The sequence below is a fragment of the Oncorhynchus mykiss genome, chromosome 13 (genome assembly GCF_057628025.1).
Source record: "Oncorhynchus mykiss isolate SJ-2025 chromosome 13, ASM5762802v1, whole genome shotgun sequence".
Lineage (NCBI taxonomy): Eukaryota > Metazoa > Chordata > Actinopteri > Salmoniformes > Salmonidae > Oncorhynchus > Oncorhynchus mykiss.
Window position 1 is genome coordinate 85096371 of NC_143034.1, and position 22500 is coordinate 85118870.

The window sequence follows — 22500 nt, forward strand, 5'->3', positions numbered from 1 at the left end:
GCTGTCTGTCCTGCCTCCCGGGAACAATTTGAGTACGCTGTAGTTGGTTGTAGTTAGATTTCTTTACACAGAGGAGGGAGAGAGCATGATGCTGGTGAATTTGCACGTCCCATGTAATGTAATGCTGCGTTCAAGACAACTGGGAACTCGAAAATCTCTGACTTCAGTGAGTTCAAGGCAACTGGGAACTCGGGAATCTCTGACTTCAGTGAGTTCAAGACAACAGGGAACTCTGGGAAGAAAAACTAGCTCCGACTGGGAAAAATAGTTTTGAACTGTCATCCAACTCTGAATTCTAAGTCAGAAACTCTGGCATCTTTCTAGAGCTGTGACTTTCTGACCTGAAGATCACTGACGTCATGATTTGACCTCGTTTTTCCCCCCCAGAGATCCCGGTTGTCTTGAAAGCACCATTAGTGGTAACGATGAGTGGAAATCCATGACTTAGTTAATTGTTTTCTAGCCCATTCATTTTATTCTTTACGTTTCACACAGCCAGCGCAGCCGCAGAGTCGAGGCGGAAGAAGGCGACTTACTGTGCACTGATTGACAACTGAACAGCAAGTGTTGACTAGGTTTATCAAAGGTGTCGAACTGACTGAATAAATGATCGTATAATCGCTTTGCCATTCATAAATCATTAAAACATAGTTTATTTTTTATTTAACTTTTATTTAACTAGGCTAGTAAATTAAAAACAAATTATTATTTACAATGACAGCTTACATGCCACGTGGTTATACAGTGGTTCCTCCTTTAAAAGTTTTGAGTTTACACCGCAGGACTTAGAGGTATCCAGTGTCACGGCTCCAGACCACCACCAGGGGGAGTTAGAGGTACCCAGTGTCACGGCTCCAGACCACCACCAGGGGGAGTTAGAGGTATCCAGTGTCACGGCTCCAGACCACCACCAGGGGGAGTTAGAGGTATCCAGTGTCACGGCTCCAGACCACCACCAGGGGGAGTTAGAGGTACCCAGTGTCACGGCTTCATTGCTCCAGAACACCACCAGGGGGAGTTAGAGGTACCCAGTGTCACGGCTCCAGACCACCACCAGGGGGAGTTAGAGGTATCCAGTGTCACGGCTCCAGACCAGCACCAGGGGGAGTTAGAGGTACCCAGTGTCACGGCTTCATTGCTCCAGACCACCACCAGGGGGAGTTAGAGGTACCCAGTGTCACGGCTCCAGACCACCACCAGGGGGAGTTTGAGGTACCCAGTGTCACAGCTCCAGACCACCACCAGGGGGAGTTAGAGGTACCCAGTGTCACTGCTCCAGACCACCACCAGGGGGAGTTAGAGGTACCCAGTTTCACGGCTCCAGACCACCACGAGGGGGAGTTAGAGGTACCCAGTGTCACGGCTTCATTGCTCCAGACCACCACCAGGGGGAGTTTGAGGTACCCAGTGTCACAGCTCCAGACCACCACCAGGGGGAGTTAGAGGTACCCAGTGTCACGGCTCCAGACCACCACCAGGGGGAGTTAGAGGTACCCAGTGTCACTGCTCCAGACCACCACCAGGGGGAGTTAGAGGTACCCAGTTTCACGGCTCCAGACCACCACGAGGGGGAGTTAGAGGTACCCAGTGTCACGGCTTCATTGCTCCAGACCACCACCAGGGGGAGTTTGAGGTACCCAGTGTCACAGCTCCAGACCACCACCAGGGGGAGTTAGAGGTACCCAGTGTCACGGCTCCAGACCACCACCAGGGGGAGTTAGAGGTACCCAGTGTCATGGCTCCAGACCACCACCAGGGGGAGTTAGAGGTACGCAGTGTCACGGCTTCATTGCTCCAGACCACCACAAGGGGGAGTTAGAGGTACCCAGTGTCACGGCTCCAGACCACCACCAGGGGGAGTTAGAGGTACCTAGTGTCACGGCTCCAGACCACCACCAGGGGGAGGTAGAGGTACCCAGTGTCACGGCTTCATTGCTCCAGATCACCACAAGGGGGGAGTTAGAGGTACCCAGTGTCACGGCTCCAGACCACCACCAGGGGGAGTTAGAGGTACCCAGCGTCACGGCTTCATTGCTCCCGAACACCACCAGGGGGAGTTAGAGGTACCCAGTGTCACGGCTCCAGACCACCACAAGGGGGAGTTAGAAGCACCCAGTGTCACGGCTCACGACCACCACAAGGGGGAGTTAGAGGTACCCAGTTTCACGGCTCCAGACCACCACCAGGGGGAGTTAGAGGTACCCAGTGTCACGGCTTCATTGCTCCAGACCACCACCAGGGGGAGTTAGAGGTACCCAGTGTCACGGCTCCAGACCAACACCAGGGGGAGTTAGAGGTACCCAGTTTCACAGCTCCAGACCAGCACCAGGGGGAGTTAGAGGTACCCAGTATCACGGCTTCATTGCTCCAGACCACCACCAGGGGGAGTTAGAGGTACCCAGTGTCACGGCTCCAGACCACCACCAGGGGGAGTTAGATGTACCCAGTGTCACTGCTCCAGACCACCACCAGGGGGAGTTAGAGGTACCCAGTGTCAGGGCTTCATTGCTCCAGACCACCACAAGGGGGAGTTAGAGGTACCCAGTACCACGGCTCCAGACCACCACCAGGGGGAGTTAGAGGTACCCAGTGTCACGGCTTCATTGCTCCAGACCACCACCAGGGGGAGTTAGAGGTAGCAAGAGGCCGTTGTTTAGCACCTAGCAAGAGGCTGTTGTTGTTTAGCACCTAGCAAGCGGCTGTTGTTTAGCACCTAGCAAGAGGCTGTTGTTGTTTAGCACCTAGCAAGAGGCTGTTGTTTAGCACCTAGCAAGAGGCTGTTGTTTAGCACCTAGCAAGAGACTGTTGTTGTTTAGCACCTAGCAAGAGGCTGTTGTTGTTTAACACCTAGCAAGAGGCTGTTGTTGTTTAGCACCTAGCAAGAGGCTGTTGTTTAGCACCTAGCAAGAGGCTGTTGTTGTTTAGCACCTAGCAAGAGGCTGTTTTTGTTTAGCACCTAGCAAGAGGTTGTTGTTTAGCACCTAGCAAGAGGCTGTTGTTGTTTAGCACCCAGCAAGAGGCTGTTGTTGTTTAGCACCCAGCAAGAGGCTGTTGTTGTTTAGCACCCAGCAAGAGGCTGTTGTTGTTTAGCACCCAGCAAGAGGCTGTTGTTGTTTAGCACCCAGCAAGAGGCTGTTGTTGTTTAGCACCCAGCAAGAGGCTGTTGTTTAGCACCTAGCAAGAGGCTGTTGTTGTTTAGCACCCAGCAAGAGGCTGTTGTTTAGCACCTAGCAAGAGGCTGTTGTTGTTTAGCACCTAGCAAGAGGCTGTTGTTTAGCATATAGCAAGAGGCTGTTGTTTAGCACCTAGCAAGAGGCTGTTGTTGTTGTTTAGCACCTAGCAAGAGGCTGTTGTTTAGCACCCAGCAAGAGGCTGTTGTTGTTTAGCACCCAGCAAGAGGCTGTTGTTTAGCATCTAGCAAGAGGCTGTTGTTTAGCACCTAGCAAGAGGCTGTTGTTGTTGTTTAGCCCCTAGTAAGAGGCTGTTGTTTAGCACCTAGCAAGAGGCTGTTGTTTAGCACCTAGCAAGAGACTGTTGTTGTTTAGCACCTAGCAAGAGGCTGTTGTTGTTTAACACCTAGCAAGAGGCTGTTGTTGTTTAGCACCTAGCAAGAGGCTGTTGTTGTTTAGCACCTAGCAAGAGGCTGTTGTTGTTTAGCACCTAGCAAGAGGTTGTTGTTTAGCACCTAGCAAGAGGCTGTTGTTGTTTAGCACCCAGCAAGAGGCTGTTGTTGTTTAGCACCCAGCAAGAGGCTGTTGTTGTTTAGCACCCAGCAAGAGGCTGTTGTTTAGCACCTAGCAAGAGGCTGTTGTTGTTTAGCACCCAGCAAGAGGCTGTTGTTTAGCATATAGCAAGAGGCTGTTGTTTAGCACCTAGCAAGAGGCTGTTGTTGTTGTTTAGCACCTAGCAAGAGGCTGTTGTTTAGCACCCAGCAAGAGGCTGTTGTTGTTTAGCACCCAGCAAGAGGCTGTTGTTGTTGTTTAGCACCTAGCAAGAGGCTGTTGTTTAGCACCTAGCAAGAGGCTGTTGTTGTTGTTTAGCACCTAGCAAGAGGCTGTTGTTTAGCACCCAGCAAGAGGCTGTTGTTTAGCACCTAGCAAGAGGCTGTTGTTGTTGTTTAGCACCTAGCAAGAGGCTGTTGTTTAGCACCTAGCAAGAGGCTGTTGTTGTTGTTTAGCACCTAGCAAGAGGCTGTTGTTTAGCACCCAGCAAGAGGCTGTTGTTGTTTAGCACCCAGCAAGAGGCTGTTGTTTAGCATCTAGCAAGAGGCTGTTGTTTAGCACCTAGCAAGAGGCTGTTGTTGTTGTTTAGCACCTAGCAAGAGGCTGTTGTTTAGCACCCAGCAAGAGGCTGTTGTTTAGCATCTAGCAAGAGGCTGTTGTTTAGCACCTAGCAAGAGGCTGTTGTTGTTGTTTAGCACCTAGCAAGAGGCTGTTGTTTAGCACCTAGCAAGAGGCTGTTGTTGTTGTTTAGCACCTAGCAAGAGGCTGTTGTTTAGCACCTAGCAAGAGGCTGTTGTTTAGCTGTGTTTTTGTAGCCTACATGTGATGGGAGAGTTTGAAAAACAAATACCCACTGGATGTAAATAATAATGATGTCATTCTGCCAGGTAAGCACATGCTACTTTGTGGTTAAAATTTAATTAAGAAGGTTCCTGGGAAAGCCTTTCCACTCCTCCGAAACACGACCCCGCCTAGACGCGCTACTTCTTGACACACTGCTCGCTTAACCCGGAAGACAGTCGCACCAATTTGTCATAGGAAACACCGTACAGCTAGCTACCAGAGTCAGCCTGCACTGCGCCCGGGCCGCCAGAAGGAGTCGCTAGAGCGCAATGTGACAAGGGCAAAGCTGGGCCAATTGTGCGGCGCCTCATGGGTCTCCCGGTAGCGGCCGGCTGTAACACAGCCCGGGATCGAACCCGGATCTGTAGTGACGTCTCTAGCACTGCGATGCAGTGCCTTAGACTGGTAAACTTGATAAATTATTCAATATTTTGTCTGTGTATTTCAGATTGAGGGGGGACACCAACATAGAGCTCCTTCAGCAAACAAAATGTGAACACCACATGGCTGGCTACTCTATGTACCTGTAGAAAACACTGCCTGGGGTCGCCTGGCTGCCTACTCTGTGTACCTGTAGAAAACACTGCCTGGGGACACCTGCCTGGCTACTCTGTGTACCTGTAGAAAACACTGGCTGGCTACTCTATGTACCTGTAGAAAACACTGCCTGGGGTCGCCTGGCTGGCTACTCTATGTACCTGTAGAAAACACTGCCTGGGGATGCCTGGCTGGCTACTCTGTGTACCTGTAGAAAACACTGCCTGGGGACGCCTGGCTGGCTAGTCTGTGTACCAGTAGAAAACACTGCCTGGGGACTCCTGGCTGGCTACTCTGTGTACCTGTAGAAAACACTGCCTGGGGACTCCTGCCTGGCTACTCTGTGTACCTGTAGAAAACACTGGCTGGGGACTCCTGGCTGGCTACTCTATGTACTATATATACTGTACCAAGAAAGATTCACCACACCAAACCACCAGCCTCCACACACAGAGAAAGATGAACAAAGTATTCATGTACTATATATACTGTACCAGATCTACCGTAGTCTACATGTCCTATATATACTGTACCAGATCTACCGTAGTCTACATGTCCTATATATACTGTACCAGATCTACCGTAGTCTACATGTCCTATATATACTGTACCAGATCTACCGTAGTCTACATGTCCTATATATACTGTACCAGATCTACCGTAGTCTACATGTCCTATATATACTGTACCAGATCTACCGTAGTCTACATGTCCTATATATACTGTACCAGATCTACCGTAGTCTACATGTCCTATATATACTGTATATATACTGACAGTTTAAGAAGGGGCAAGACAGACAGACTGTTCACAGTCAGGAAACATGTCTGAGACCTCCAGACTTTAGCTCAGTGGGACTAGACAGTCCCAACAACAGCCCAGTCTGAATCCAGACTTTAGCTCAGTGGGACTAGACAGTCCCAACAACAGCCCAGTCTGAATCCAGACTTTAGCTCAGTGGGACTAGACAGTCCCAACAACAGCCCAGTCTGAATCCAGACTTTAGCTCAGTGGGACTAGACAGTCCCAACAACAGCCCAGTCTGAATATAGACTTTAGCTCAGTGGGACTAGACAGTCCCAACAACAGCCCAGTCTGAATCCAGACTTTAGCTCAGTGGGACTAGACAGTCCCAACAACAGCCCAGTCTGAATCCAGACTTTAGCTCAGTGGGATTAGACAGTCCCAACAACAGCCCAGTCTGAATCCAGACTTTAGCTCAGTGGGACTAGACAGTCCCAACAACAGCCCAGTCTGAATCCAGACTTTAGCTCAGTGGGACTAGACAGTCCCAACAACAGCCCAGTCTGAATCCAGACTTTAGCTCAGTGGGACTAGACAGTCCCAACAACAGCCCAGTCTGAATATAGACTTTAGCTCAGTGGGACTAGACAGTCCCAACAACAGCCCAGTCTGAATCCTAGTTGTTTCCTCACACAGCAACCAGAACACAACCAAACACGACGGGGTGTTAGTCACATGCAGGTCAACCACACACACAGGCCCCACCCACCAAACTCAGGAGTATCTCTCTTTAGTTCCTCCAGCAACATGACCTTCTTCCTGACGATGCAGCCGTAGCATCGGCCTACACCACACAATACAATGAGCAACACAGCTAACACAATGGGGACGTGTGTGTATCTGTGTGTGTGTGTATGTCTGTGTGTCTCACCCTCCTCCAGCCCCTCCACGCTGTGTAATCTGATGATGTCTCCCTTGTGGAAGCTGAGCAGAGTTCTGTCCTCTGTGATGTAGTTCCTCACTGCGACCACATACTCAGAGTCCTGGGGAAAAAACATCCCATTTGTCCAAATCAATCTGGATGCAGAAAAAGGGTGATAATGTGTCCATCCTTTCTATCAGGTTGTAGAGTGAAGCCTGGAGTCCTGTTGAATGAACACAATCACTTTCCTACCTGTCTCACCCTCTAACCTGTCTCACCCTCTAACCTGTTTCACCCTCTAACCGGTTTCACCTCTCACCCTCTAACCTGTCTCACCCTCTAACCTGTTTCACCTGTCTCACCCTATAACCTGTTTCACCCTCTAACCGGTTTCACCTGTCTCACCCTCTAACCTGTTTCACCCTCTAACCTGTCTCACCCTCTAACCTGTTTCACCTGTCTCACCCTATAACCTGTTTCACCCTCTAACCGGTTTCACCTGTCTCACCCTTTAACCTGTCTCACCCTCTAATCTGTCTCACCCTCTAACCTGTCTCACCCTCTAACCTGTCTCACCCTCTAACCTGTCTCACCCTCTAACCTGTTTCACCTGTCTCACCCTCTAACCTGTTTCACCCTCTAACCTGTCTCACCCTCCAACCTGTTTCACCCTCCAACCTGTCTCACCCTCTATCCTGTTATACACTCTAACCTGTCTCACCCTCTAACCTGTTTCACCCTCTAACCTGTTTCACCCTCTAACCTGTTTCACCTGTCTCACCCTCTAACCTGTCTCACTCTCTATACACTCTAACCTGTCTCACCCTGTAACCTGTCTCACCCTCTCACCTGTCTCACCCTCTCACCTGTTATACACTCTAACCTGTCTCACCCTCTAACCTGTCTAACCCTCTAACCTATTTCACGTCTCACCCTCTAGCCTGTTTCACCCTCTAACCTGTCTAACCCTCTAACCTGTCTAACCCTCTAACCTGTCTCACCCTCTAACCTGTCTCACCCTCTAACCTGTCTAACCCTCTAACCTATTTCACGTCTCACCCTCTAGCCTGTTTCACCCTCTAAGCTGTCTAACCCTCTAACCTGTCTAACCCTCTAACCTGTCTCACCCTCTAGCCTGTTTCACCCTCTAACCTGTCTAACCCTCTAAACTGTCTCACCCTCTAGCCTGTCTAACCCTCTAACCTGTCTCACCCTATAGTCTGTTTCACCCTAAAACCTGTATCACCCTCTAACCTGTCTCACCCTCTAACCTGTTATAACATCTAACCTGTCTCACCCTCTAACCTGTTTCACCCTCTAACCTGTTTCACCTGTCTCAGCCTCTAACCTGTCTCACTCTCTGTCCGGTTATACACTCTAACCTGTCTCACCCTGTAACCTGTCTCACCCTCTCACCTGTCTCACCCTCTCACCTGTTATACACTCTAATCTATCTCACCCTCTAACCTATTTCACGTCTCACCCTCTAGCCTGTATCCCCCTCTAACCTGTTTCCCCCTCTAACCTGTTATAACATCTAACCTGTCTCACCCCCTAAACTGTCTCACCATCTACCTGTCTCACCCTCTACCTGTTTTACACTACCTGTCTCCCCCTCTAACCTGTTTCACCCTCCAACCTGTCTCACCCTCTAACCTGTCTCACCCTCCAACCTGTCTCACCCTCTAACCTGTCTCACCCTCTCACCTGTTATACACTCTAATCTATCTCACCCTCTAACCTATTTCACGTCTCACCCTCTAGCCTGTTTCCCCCTCTAACCTGTTTCCCCCTCTAACCTGTCTCACCCTCTAACCTGTTATAACATCTAACCTGTCTCACCCCCTAAACTGTCTCACCATCTACCTGTCTCACCCTCTACCTGTTTTACACTACCTGTCTCACCCTCTAACCTGTCTCCCCCTCTAACCTGTTTCACCCTCCAACCTGTCTCACCCTCTAACCTGTCTCACCCTCCAACCTGTCTCACCCTCTAACCTGTCTCACCCTCTAACCTGTCTCACCCTCTTGTCTGTTTCACCCTCTTGTCTGTTTCACCCTCTAACCTGTCTCACCCTCTAACCTGTCTCACCTTCTAACCTGACTCACCTTCTAACCTGTCTCACCCTCTAACCTGTCTCACCTTCTAACCTGACTCACCTTCTAACCTGTCTAACCCTCTAACCCATCTCACCCTCTAACCAGTCTCACCCTCTAACCTATCTAACCTGTCTCACCCTCTAACCTGTCTAACCTGTCTCACCCTCTAACCTGTCTAACCTGTCTCACCCTCTAACCTGTCTAACCTGTCTCACCTTCTTCAGTTCTGTGATGAAGTAGTCCACCATGTGTTTAACCTGTGGAGCCTTGGCGGAGAACAGAATCAGCTTCTCGTTGGTCAGGTTAAACTCCAACATGTTCTTAGATGGAATGGACACAAACAGGATGTCCGCGTAACTATGGAAACAAAAACAGAAACAAACAGATCTTTACCTTGTCAGCTTGGGGATTCGATCCAGCAACCTTTCGGGTTACTGGCCCAATACTCTAACCACTAGGCTACCTGCGGCCCTGTGTGTGTGTGTGTGTGTGTGTGTGTGTGTGTGTGTGTGTGTGTGTGTGTGTGTGTGTGTGTGTGTGTGTGTGTGTGTGTGTGTGTGTGTGTGTGTGTGTGTGTGTGTGTGTGTGTGTGTGTGTGTGTGTGTGTGTGTGTGTGTGTGTGTTCAGTTTGTTATATCTGGAGTACTTCTCCTGTCCTATTCGGTGTCCTGTGTGAATTTAAGTGTGCTCTCTCTAATTCTCTCTTTCTTTCTCTCTCGGAGGACCTGAGCCCTAGGACCTTGCCTCAGGACTACCTGACATGATGACTCCTTGCTGTCCTCAGTCCACCTGGCCGTGCTGCTGCTCCGGTTTCAACTGTTCTGCCTTATTATTATTTGACCATGCTGGTCAATTATGAACATTTGAACATCTTGGCCATGTTCTGTTATAATCTCCACCCGGCACAGCCAGAAGAGGACTGGCCACCCCTCATAGCCTGGTTCCTCTCTAGGTTTCTTCCTAGGTTTTGGCCTTTCTAGGGAGTTTTTCCTAGCCACTGTGCTTCTACACCTGCATTGCTTGCTGTTTGGGGTTTTAGGCTGGGTTTCTGTACAGCACTTTGAGATATCAGCTGATGTACGAAGGGCTATACAAATAAATTTGATTTGATTTTTGATTTAAATTGTGTGTGTGTGTGTTAATGTGTGTGTGTGTGTGTGTGTGTGTGTGTGTGTGTGTGTGTGTGTGTGTGTGTGTGTGTGTGTGTGTGTGTGTGTGTTAATGTGTGTGTGTGTGTGTGTGTGTGTGTGTGTGTGTGTGTGTGTGTGTGTGTGTGTGTGTGTGTGTACCTGTAAGGGTGTAGCACTCTGAAGTAGTCTGGGACAACAGCGCTGCTTCTCACCATCTTCAGCAGCTTGATGCCTCGATGAGACACAGAGACCACCTGCACCCCAGTACCCACACTGCCCTGCAACACACACACTCTGTCAACATCAACAGGCTCACACACACACACAGTTATGAGACCACCTGCACCCCAGTACCCACACTGCCCTGCAACACACACACTCTGTCAACATCCACAGGCTCACACACACACACACACAGTTATGAGACCACCTGCACCCCAGTACCCACACTGCCCTGCAACACACACACTCTGTCAACACACACAGTTATGTAGCGTCCTCAACCCAACACCTAGCGACCTCACCCCAACACCTAGAGACCTCACCCCAACACCTAGCGTCCTCAACCCAACACCTAGCGTCCTCAACCCAACACTTAACGACCTCAACCCAACACCTAGCGATCTCAACCCAGCACCTAGCGACCTCAACCCAACACCTAGCGTCCTCAACCCAACACCTAGCGTCCTCAACCCAACACCTAGCGTCCCCAACCCAACACTTAACGATCTCAACCCAACACCTAGCGATCTCAACCCAACACCTAGCGACCTCTACCCAACACCTAGCGACCTCTACCCAACACCTAGCGACCTCTACCCAACACCTAGCGACCTCTACCCAACACCTAGCGACCTCTACCCAACACCTAGCGACCTCAACCCAACACCTAGCGACCTCAACCCAACACCTAGCGACCTCAACCCAAACACCTAGCGACCTCAACCCAAACACCTAGCGACCTCAACCCAACACCTAGCGACCTCAACCCAACACCTAGCGACCTCAACCCAAACACCTAGCGACCTCAACCCAAACACCTAGCGACCTCAACCCAAACACCTAGCGACCTCAACCCAAACACCTAGCGACCTCTACCCAAACACCTAGCGACCTCAACCCAACACCTAGCGACCTCAACCCAACACCTAGCGACCTCAACCCAACACCTAGCGACCTCACCCCAACACCTAGCGACCTCACCCCAACACCTAGCGACCTCAACACAACACCTAGCGACCTCAACTTAACACCTAGCGACCTCAACCCAACACCTAGCGACCTCACCCCAACACCTAGCGACCTCACCCCAACACCTAGCGACCTCAACCCAACACCTAGCGACCTCAACCCAACACCTAGCGACCTCAACCCAACACCTAGCGATCTCAACCCAACACCTAGCGATCTCAACCCAACACCTAGCGACCTCAACCCAACACCTAGCGACCACAACCCAACACCTAGCGACCTCAACCCAACACCTAGCGACCTCAACCCAACACCTAGCGACCTCTACCCAACACCTAGCGACGTCCAATGTGTAATGTGTTGTGTTGACAGTCGCTGGACCCGGGTAGGAGTACTGGGTGGAGCTACCCCAGATATAGCTACGGTATATAGGCTCACACACAGAGACACACTCACCGAGGCAGGGAAGAGTCGTGAGAAATATATTTCCCAGGAGTCTCTAGCCATCGTCACGATCTTCTTCTTCACACTCTCATCCTGTGTGGCTCCATCCTGACCCACCTGGTGCTCCACTACACACACACAGTCACACAGTCACACAGTCACACAGTCACACAGACAGACAGACAGACAGACAGACAGACAGACAGACAGACAGACAGACACTGAGTATTGATGGTTCTAATAGTTTGTGGTGTTTGATGGTGTTTTGTGGTGTTATGTGGTGGGTTGTGGTGTTATGTGGTGGGTTGTAGTGTTGTGTGGTGGGTTGTGGTGTTATGTGGTGGGTTGTAGTGTTGTGTGGTGGGTTGTAGTGTTGTGTGGTGGGTTGTGGTGTTATGTGGTGGCTCGTGGTGTTGTATGGTGGGTTGTGGTGTTGTGTGGTGGGTCGTGGTGTTTTGTGGTGGGTTGTAGTGTTGTGTGGTGGGTTGTGGTGTTGTGTGGTGGGTTGTGGTGTTGTGTGGTGGGTTGTGGTGTTGTGTGGTGGGTTGTGGTGTTGTGTGGTGGGTTGTGGTGTTATGTGGTGGGTTGTCGTGTTGTGTGGTGGGTTGTGGTGTTATGTGGTGGGTTGTGGTATTGTGTGGTGGGTTGTGGTGTTGTGTGGTGGGTTGTGGTGTTGTGTGGTGGGTTGTGGTGTAGTGTGGTGGGTTGTGGTGTTGTGTGGTGGGTTGTGGTGTGGGTTGTAGTGTTGTGTGGTGGGTTGTGGTGTTGTGTGGTGGGTTGTGGTGTTGTGTGGTGGGTTGTGGTGTTGTATGGTGGGTTGTGGTGTAGTGTGGTGGGTTGTGGTGTTGTGTGGTGGGTTGTGGTGTGGGTTGTAGTGTTGTGTGGTGGGTTGTGGTGTAGTGTGGTGGGTTGTGGTGTTGTGTGGTGGGTTGTGGTGTTGTGTGGTGGGTTGTGGTGTTGTGTGGTGGGTTGTGGTGTTGTGTGGTGGGTTGTGGTGTTGTGTGGTGGTTCAAATCAAATCAAATTTTATTTGTCACATTCACATGGTTAGCAGATGTTAATGCGAGTGTAGCGAAATGCTTGTGCTTCTAGTTCCGACAATGCAGTAATAACCAACAAGTAATCTAACTAACAATTCCAAAACTACTGTCTTGTACACAGTGTAAGGGGATAAAGAATATGTACATAAGGATATATGAATGAGTGATGGTACAGAGCAGCATAGGCAAGATACAGTAGATGGTATCGAGTACAGTATATACATATGAGATGAGTATGTAAACAAAGTGGCATAGTTAAAGTGGCTAGTGATACATGTATTACATAAGGATGTAGTAGATGATATAGAGTACAGTATATACGTATACATATGAGATGAATAATGTAGGGTATCTAAACATATTAGGTAGCATTGTTTAAAGTGGCTAGTGATATATTTTACATCATTTCCCATCAATTCCCATTATTAAAGTGGCTGGAGTTGAGTCAGTGTGTTGGCAGCAGCCACTCAATGTTAGTGGTGGCTGTTTAACAGTCTGATGGCCTTGAGATAGAAGCTGTTTTTCAGTCTCTCGGTCCCAGCTTTGATGCACCTGTACTGACCTCGCCTTCTGGATGATAGCGGGGTGAACAGGCAGTGGCTCGGGTGGTTGTTGTCCTTGATGATCTTTATGGCCTTCCTGTAACATCGGGTGGTGTAGGTGTCCTGGAGGGCAGGTAGTTTGCCCCCGGTGATGCGTTGTGCAGACCTCACTACCCTCTGGAGAGCCTTACGGTTGTGGGCGGAGCGGTTGCCGTACCAGGCGGTGATACAGCCCGACAGGATGCTCTCGATTGTGCATCTGTAGAAGTTTGTGAGTGCTTTTGGTGACATGCCGAATTTCTTCAGCCTCCTGAGGTTGAAGAGGCGCTGCTGCGTCTTCTTCACGATGCTGTCTGTGTGAGTGGACCAATTCAGTTTGTCTGTGATGTGTATGCCGAGGAACTTAAAACTTACTACCCTCTCCACTACTGTTCCATCGATGTGGATAGGGGGGTGTTCCCTCTGCTGTTTCCTGAAGTCCACAATCATCTCCTTAGTTTTGTTGACGTTGAGTGTGAGGTTATTTTCCTGACACCACACTCCAAGGGCCCTCACCTCCTCCCTGTAGGCCGTCTCGTCGTTGTTGGTAATCAAGCCTACCACTGTTGTGTCGTCCGCAAACTTGATGATTGAGTTGGAGGCGTGCGTGGCCACGCAGTCATGGGTGAACAGGGAGTACAGGAGAGGGCTCAGAACGCACCCTTGTGGGGCCCCAGTGTTGAGGATCAGCGGGGTGGAGATGTTGTTGCCTACCCTCACCACCTGGGGGCGGCCCGTCAGGAAGTCCAGTACCCTGTTGCACAGGGCGGGGTCGAGACCCAGGGTCTCGAGCTTGATGACGAGCTTGGAGGGTACTATGGTGTTGAATGCCGAGCTGTAGTCGATGAACAGCATTCTCACATAGGTATTCCTCTTGTCCAGATGGGTTAGGGCAGTGTGCAGTGTGGTTGAGATTGCATCGTCTGTGGACCTATTTGGGCGGTAAGCAAATTGGAGTGGGTCTAGGGTGTCAGGTAGGGTGGAGGTGATATGGTCCTTGACTAGTCTCTCAAAGCACTTCATGATGACGGAAGTGAGTGCTACGGGGCGGTAGTCGTTTAGCTCAGTTACCTTAGCTTTCTTGGGAACAGGAACAATGGTGGCCCTCTTGAAGCATGTGGGAACAGCAGACTTGTATAGGGATTGATTGAATATGTCCGTAAACACACCGGCCAGCTGGTCTGCGCATGCTCTGAGGACGCGGCTGGGGATGCCGCCTGCAGCCTTGCGAGGGTTAACACGTTTAAATGTTTTACTCACCTCGGCTGCAGTGAAGGAGAGTCCGCATGTTTTCGTTGCAGGCCGTGTCAGTGGCACTGTATTGTCCTCAAAGCGGGCAAAAAAGTTATTTAGTCTGCCTGGGAGCAAGACATCCTGGTCCGTGACGGGGCTGGTTTTCTTCTTGTAATCCGTGATTCACTGTAGACCCTGCCACATACCTCTTGTGTCTGAGCCGTTGAATTGAGATTCTACTTTGTCTCTATACTGACGCTTAGCTTGTTTGATAGCCTTGAGGAGGGAATAGCTGCACTGTTTGTATTCGGTCATGTTACCAGTCACCTTGCCCTGATTAAAAGCAGTGGTTCGCGCTTTCAGTTTCACGCGAATGCTGCCATCAATCCACGGTTTCTGGTTAGGGAATGTTTTAATCGTTGCTATGGGAACGACGTCTTCAACGCACGTTCTAATGAACTCGCACACCGAATCAGTGTATTCGTCAATGTTGTTATCTGACGCAATACGAAACATATCCCAGTCCACGTGATGGAAGCAGTCTTGGAGTGTGGAATCAGCTTGGTCAGACCAGCGTTGGACAGACCTCAGCGTGGGAGCTTCTTGTTTTAGTTTCTGTCTGTAGGCAGGGATCAGCAAAATGGAGTCGTGGTCAGCTTTTCCGAAAGGAAGGCGGGGCAGGGCCTTATATGCGTCGTGGAAGTTAGAATAACAATGATCCAAGGTTTTTCCAGCCCTGGTTGCGCAATCGATATGTTGATACAATTTAGGGAGTCTTGTTTTCAGATTAGCCTTGTTAAAATCCCCAGCTACAATGACTGCAGCCTCTGGTTTGTGGTGTTATGTGGTGGGTTGTGGTGTTGTGTGGTGGGTTGTGGTGTTGTGTGGTGGCTTGTGGTGTTTTGTGGTGGGTTGTGGTGTTATGTGGTGGGTTGTCGTGTTGTGTGGTGGGTTGTGGTGTTATGTGGTGGGTTGTGGTGTTGTGTGGTGGGTTGTGGTGTTGTGTGGTGGGTTGTGGTGTGGTGTTGTGTGGTGTGGTGGGTTGTAGTGTTGTGTGGTGGGTTGTGGTGTTGTATGGTGGGTTGTGGTGTTGTGTGGTGGGTTGTGGTGTTGTGTGGTGTTATATGGTGGGTTGTGGTGTTGTGTGGTGGGTTGTGGTGTTGCGTGGTGGGTTGGGGTGTTGTGTGGTGGGTTGTGGTGGGTTGTAGTGTTGTGTGGTGCTATATGGTGGGTTGTGGTGTTGTGTGGTGGGTTGTGGTGTTGTGTGGTGGGTTGTGGTGGGTTGTGGTGTTGTGGGGTGGGTTGTGGTGTTGTGTGGTGGGTTGTGGTGGGTTGTAGTGTTGTGTGGTGCTATATGGTGGGTTGTGGTGTTGTGTGGTGGGTTGTGGCGTTGTGTGGTGGGTTGTGGTGTCGTGTGGTGGGTTGTGGTGGGTTGTGGTGTTATGTGGTGGGTTGTAGTGTTGTGTGGTGGGTTGTGGTGTTGTGTGGTGGGTTGTGGTGGGTTGTGGTGTTATGTGGTGGGTTGTAGTGTTGTGTGGTGGGTTGTGGTGTTGTGTGGTGGGTTGTGGTGTTGTGTGGTGGGTTGTGGTGTTGTATGGTGGGTTGTAGTGTTATATGGTGGGTTGTGGTGTTGTGTGGTGGGTTGTGGTGTTGTGTGGTGTTTTGTGGTGGGTTGTGGTGTTGTATGGTGGGTTGTAGTGTTATATGGTGGGTTGTGGTGTTGTGTGGTGGGTTGTTGTGTTATATGGTGGGTTGTGGTGTTGTGGGGTGGGTTGTGGTGTTGTGTGGTGGGTTGTGGTGTTGTGTGGTGGGTTGTGGTGTTGTGTGGTGGGTTGTGGTGGGTTGTAGTGGTTTGATGGTGTTTGGTTTTGTTTTGATGGTGTTTTGTGGTGGTTCTAATGGTTGGTACCAAACAGAGCCTTCATCTTGGTCCTCTCCTCCTGAGTGATGCGGATGCAGGCCTCTGAGAAGGTGTCGTGGACTATCTGTCTGAACAGCAGCTCCAGCAACAGAGGAGTGTTGAAGTTGTCTTTAGGGTAGAACACCTACAGTACCACACCATCAACATAGACAATATCAAGACTTGGAATGAGCTCATTGGTTGGACAAACAATTATTTGACTTGTTCCTAATTGTCTTGAAGGATCATGACTGATTGTGACTGATTGATACCTTCCTCAGGTAAATCTCCCAGGGTGTGTTAGTGTGTGGGCCCCTCCTTCCTCTGGTAAATCTCTCAGGGTGTGTTAGTGTGTGTACCTCTTCCCTCAGGTAAATCTCTCAGGGTGTGTTAGTGTGTGGGCCCCTCCTTCCTCAGGTAAATCTCCCAGGGTGTGTTAGTGTGTGGGCCCCTCCTTCCTCAGGTAAATCTCTCAGGGTGTGTTAGTGTGTGGGCCCCTCCTTCCTCAGGTAAATCTCTCAGGGTGTGTTAGTGTGTGTGTACCTCTTCCCTCAGATAAATCTCTCAGGGTGTGTTAGTGTGTGTACCTCTTTCCTCAGGTAAATCCTCCAGGGTGTGTTAGTGTGTGGGCCCCTCCTTCCTCAGGTAAATCTCTCAGGGTGTGTTAGTGTGTGGGCCCCTCCTTCCTCAGGTAAATCTCCCAGGGTGTGTTAGTGTGTGTACCTCTTTCCTCAGGTAAATCCTCCAGGGTGTGTTAGTGTAAGTGTAGTGCTCTTCACTGCTCCTGTGGTGTAGCTGGGTCTGGCTGGTCTCTTCCTCTACAGGCAACTCTCTGGACACTATAAACACACACACACACACACACATAAACACACACACACAAGAACACTGAATGGTTTTCATTCAACAATGAAAATTGTCTGGTTCAGTTCAGGACTGATTCTAGTTATGGTCTGGTTCAGGTCTGGATCTATTTCAGGTTTGGATCTAGTTCAGGACTGGTTCTAGTTGAGGTCTGGATTTGGTTCAGGTCTGGGTCTGGCCAGACCTGAACTATAACCAGACCTGAACTACAACCAGACCTAAACTATAACCAGACCTAAACTATAACCAGACCTGAACTATAACTAGACCTGAACTACAACTAGGCCTGAACTAGAACCAGCCAGACCTGCACTAGAACCAGACCTAGGTTGTAGTTCAGGTCTGGTTGTAGTTCAGGTTATAGTTCAGGTCTGGTTGCAGATCAGGTCTGGTTCTAGTTCATGTCTGGTTGTAGTTCAGGTCTGGTTATAGTTCAGGTCTGGTTATAGTTCAGGTCTGGTTATAGTTCAGGTTATAGTGCAGGTCTGGTTATAGTTCAGGTCTGGTTATAGTTCAGGTCTGGTTATAGTTCAGGTTATAGTTCAGGTCAGGTTGTAGTTCAGGTCTGGTTATAGTTCAGGTCTGGTTATAGTTCAGGTCTGGTTCTAGTTCAGGTTATAGTTCAGGTCTGGTTGTAGTTCAGGTCTGGTTGTAGTTCAGGTTATAGTTCAGGTCAGGTTATAGTTCAGGTCTGGTTATAGTTCAGGTCTGGTTGTAGTTCAGGTCTGGTTATAGTTCAGGTCTGGTTATAGTTCAGGTCTGGTTATAGTTCAGGTCTGGTTATAGTTCAGGTCTGGTTATAGTTCAGGTCTGGTTGTAGTTCAGGTTATAGTTCAGGTCTGGTTGTAGTTCAGGTCTGGTTGTAGTTCAGGTTATAGTTCAGGTCAGGTTATAGTTCAGGTCTGGTTATAGTTCAGGTCTGGTTGTAGTTCAGGTCTGGTTATAGTTCAGGTCTGGTTGTAGTTCAGGTCTGGTTATAGTTCAGGTCTGGTTGTAGTTCAGGTCTGGTTATAGTTCAGGTCTGGTTATAGTTCAGGTCTGGTTATAGTTCAGGTCTGGTTATAGTTCAGGTCTGGTTATAGTTCAGGTCTGGTTGTAGTTCAGGTTATAGTTCAGGTCTGGTTGTAGTTCAGGTCTGGTTGTAGTTCAGGTTATAGTTCAGGTCAGGTTATAGTTCAGGTCTGGTTATAGTTCAGGTCTGGTTGTAGTTCAGGTCTGGTTATAGTTCAGGTCTGGTTATAGTTCAGGTCTGGTTGTAGTTCAGGTTGTAGTTCAGGTCTGGTTATAGTTCAGGTCTGGTTCTAGTTCAGGTTATAGATCAGGTCTGGTTGTAGTTCAGGTCTGGTTCTAGTTCAGGTTATAGTTCAGGTCTGGTTGTAGTTCAGGTCTGGTTCTAGTTCAGGTCTGGTTCTAGTTCAGGTTATAGTTCAGGTCTGGTTATAGTTCAGGTCTGGTTATAGTTCAGGTTATAGTTCAGGTCTGGTTGTAGTTCAGGTCTGGTTCTAGTTCAGGTCTGGTTGTAGTTCAGGTTATAGTTCAGGTCTGGTTATAGTTCAGGTCAGGTTATAGTTCAGGTCTGGTTATAGTTCAGTTCTGGTTGTAGTTCTGGTCTGGTTATAGTTCAGGTCTGGTTGTAGTTCAGGTCTGGTTATAGTTCAGGTCTGGTTATAGTTCAGGTCTGGTTATAGTTCAGGTCTGGTTCTAGTTCAGGTTATAGATCAGGTCAGGTTATAGTTCAGGTCTGGTTGTAGTTCAGGTGTGGTTGTAGTTCAGGTTGTAGTTCAGGTCTGGTTATAGTTCAGGTCTGGTTCTAGTTCAGGTTATAGATCAGGTCTGGTTGTAGTTCAGGTCTGGTTGTAGTTCAGGTCTGGTTATAGTTCAGGTCTGGTTGTAGTTCAGGTCCTTTTATAGTTCAGATCTGGTTATAGTTCAGGTCTGTTTGTAGTTCAGGTTATAGTTCATGTCTGGTTGTAGTTCAGGTCTGGTTATAGTTCAGGTCTGGTTGTAGTTCAGGTCTGGTTGTAGTTCAGGTCTGGTTATAGTTCAGTTCTGGTTATAGTTCAGGTCTGGTTATAGTTCAGGTCTGGTTATAGTTCAGGTCTGGTTGTAGTTCAGGTCTGGTTGTAGTTCAGGTTATAGTTCAGGTCTGGTTGTAGTTCAGGTCTGGTTGTAGTTCAGGTCTGGTTGTAGTTCAGGTCTGGTTATAGTTCAGGTCTGGTTATGGTTCAGTTCTGGTTATAGTTCAGTTCTGGTTATAGTTCAGGTCTGGTTGTAGTTCAGGTCTGGTTGTAGTTCAGGTCTGGTTCTAGTTCAGGTCTGGTTCTAGTTCAGGTCTGGTTATGGTTCAGGTCTGGTTATAGTTCAGGTCTGGTTATAGTTCAGGTCTGGTTATAGTTCAGGTCTGGTTATGGTTCAGTTCTGGTTATAGTTCAGTTCTGGTTATAGTTCAGGTCTGGTTGTAGTTCAGGTCTGGTTGTAGTTCAGGTCTGGTTCTAGTTCAGGTCTGGTTCTAGTTCAGGTCTGGTTATGGTTCAGGTCTGGTTATAGTTCAGGTCTGGTTATAGTTCAGGTCTGGTTATAGTACAGGTCTGGTTGTAGTTCAGGTTATAGTTCAGGTCAGGTTATAGTTCAGGTCTGGTTGTAGTTCAGGTTATAGTTCAGGTCTGGTTAGAGTTCAGGTCTGGTTGTAGTTCAGGTCTGGTTAGAGTTCAGGTCTGGTTGTAGTTCAGGTTATAGTTCAGGTCTGGTTAGAGTTCAGGTCTGGTTGTAGTTCAGGTCTGGTTAGAGTTCAGGTCTGGTTGTAGTTCAGGTCTGGGTGTAGTTCAGGTTATAGTTCAGGTCTGGTTATAGTTCAGGTCTGGTTGTAGTTCAGGTCTGGTTATAGTACAGGTCTGGTTGTAGTTCAGGTTATAGTTCAGGTCAGGTTATAGTTCAGGTCTGGTTATAGTACAGGTCTGGTTGTAGTTCAGGTTGTAGTTCAGGTCTGGTTATAGTTCAGGTCTGGTTCTAGTTCAGGTCATAGTTCAGGTTATAGTGCAGGTCTGGTTGTAGTTCAGGTTATAGTTCAGGTCTGGTTATAGTTCAGGTCTGGTTGTAGTTCAGGTGTGGTTGTAGTTCAGGTTGTAGTTCAGGTCTGGTTATAGTTCAGGTTATAGTTCATGTCTGGTTATAGTTCAGGTCTGGTTATAGTTCAGGTCTGGTTGTAGTTCAGGTGTGGTTGTAGTTCAGGTTGTAGTTCAGGTCTGGTTATAGTTCAGGTCTGGTTCTAGTTCAGGTTATAGATCAGGTCTGGTTGTAGTTCAGGTCTGGTTGTAGTTCAGGTTATAGATCAGGTCAGGTTATAGTTCAGGTCAGGTTATAGTTCAGGTCTGGTTGTAGTTCAGGTCTGGTTGTAGTTCAGGTCTGGTTGTAGTTCAGGTCCTTTTATAGTTCAGATCTGGTTATAGTTCAGGTCTGGTTGTAGTTCAGGTCTGGTTATAGTTCAGGTCTGGTTGTAGTTCAGGTCTGGTTATAGTTCAGGTCTGGTTGTAGTTCAGGTCTGGTTGTAGTTCAGGTCTGGTTGTAGTTCAGGTTATAGTTCAGGTCTGGTTGTAGTTCAGGTCTGGTTGTAGTTCAGGTCTGGTTGTAGTTCAGGTTATAGTTCAGGTCTGGTTATAGTTCAGGTCTGGTTATAGTTCAGGTCTGGTTGTAGTTCAGGTCTGGTTGTAGTTCAGGTTATAGTTCAGGTCTGGTTGTAGTTCAGGTCTGGTTGTAGTTCAGGTCTGGTTGTAGTTCAGGTCTGGTTGTAGTTCAGGTCTGGTTACAGTTCAGGTCTGGTTATAGTTCAGGTCTGGTTGTAGTTCAGGTCTGGTTGTAGTTCAGGTTATAGTTCAGGTCTGGTTGTAGTTCAGGTCTGGTTCTAGTTCAGGTTATAGTTCAGGTCTGGTTGTAGTTCAGGTTATAGTTCAGGTCTGGTTGTAGTTCAGGTCTGGTTGTAGTTCAGGTTATAGTTCAGGTCTGGTTGTAGTTCAGGTCTGGTTGTAGTTCAGGTTATAGTTCAGGTCTGGTTGTAGTTCAGGTCTGGTTGTAGTTCAGGTTATAGTTCAGGTCTGGTTGTAGTTCAGGTCTGGTTATAGCCCAGGTCTGGTTGTAGTTCAGGTTATAGTTCAGGTCTGGTTATAGTTCAGGTGAGGTTATAGTTCAGGTCTGGTTGTAGTTCAGGTCTGGTTATAGTTCAGGTGAGGTTATAGTTCAGGTCTGGTTCTAGTTCAGGTCTGGTTATAGTTCAGGTTGTAGTTCAGGTCTGGTTCTAGTTCTGGTCTGGTTATAGTTCAGGTGAGGTTGTAGTTCAGGTCTGGTTGTAGTTCAGGTCTGGTTGTAGTTCAGGTCTGGTTGTAGTTCAGGTCTGGTTGTAGTTCAGGTCTGGTTATAGTTCAGGTCTGGTTATAGTTCAGGTCAGGTTATAGTTCAGGTCTGGTTATAGTTCAGGTTGTAGTTCAGGTCTGGTTATAGTTCAGGTCTGGTTATAGTTCAGGTCTGGTTATAGTTCAGGTCTGGTTATAGTTCAGGTTGTAGTTCAGGTCTGGTTATAGTTCAGGCCTGGTTATAGTTCAGGTCTGGTTATAGTTCAGGTCTGGTTCTAGTTCAGGTCTGGTTATAGTTCAGGTCTGGTTATAGTTCAGGTCTGGTTATAGTTCAGGTCTGGTTGTAGTTCAGGTTATAGTTCAGGTCTGGTTGTAGTTCAGGTCTGGTTGTAGTTCAGGTTATAGTTCAGGTCTGGTTGTAGTTCAGGTCTGGTTATAGTTCAGGTCTGGTTGTAGTTCAGGTTATAGTTCAGGTCTGGTTATAGTTCAGGTGAGGTTATAGTTCAGGTCTGGTTGTAGTTCAGGTCTGGTTATAGTTCAGGTGAGGTTATAGTTCAGGTCTGGTTCTAGTTCAGGTCTGGTTATAGTTCAGGTTGTAGTTCAGGTCTGGTTCTAGTTCTGGTCTGGTTATAGTTCAGGTGAGGTTGTAGTTCAGGTCTGGTTGTAGTTCAGGTCTGGTTGTAGTTCAGGTCTGGTTGTAGTTCAGGTCTGGTTGTAGTTCAGGTCTGGTTATAGTTCAGGTCTGGTTATAGTTCAGGTCAGGTTATAGTTCAGGTCTGGTTATAGTTCAGGTCTGGTTATAGTTCAGGTTGTAGTTCAGGTCTGGTTATAGTTCAGGCCTGGTTATAGTTCAGGTCTGGTTATAGTTCAGGTCTGGTTCTAGTTCAGGTCTGGTTATAGTTCAGG

At 48.6% G+C, this 22500-nt stretch overlaps 1 protein-coding gene across 1 annotated transcript in view; it reads right to left on the minus strand.

Annotated features, from left to right (window-relative positions):
• LOC118947901 (unconventional myosin-XV) overlaps positions 1 to 22500 on the minus strand; it is a 212756-nt gene that overhangs the window by 22794 nt on the left and 167462 nt on the right. Inside the window, exons 43-48 of the mRNA XM_090194383.1 lie at positions 17111 to 17226; positions 16397 to 16532; positions 11646 to 11761; positions 10158 to 10276; positions 9084 to 9225; positions 6778 to 6889 (exon numbers count right to left, since the gene is read on the minus strand). Of these exons, the coding sequence (XP_090050509.1) occupies positions 6778 to 6889; positions 9084 to 9225; positions 10158 to 10276; positions 11646 to 11761; positions 16397 to 16532; positions 17111 to 17226 (741 nt within the window). The remainder of the gene's footprint in view (positions 1 to 6777; positions 6890 to 9083; positions 9226 to 10157; positions 10277 to 11645; positions 11762 to 16396; positions 16533 to 17110; positions 17227 to 22500) is intronic.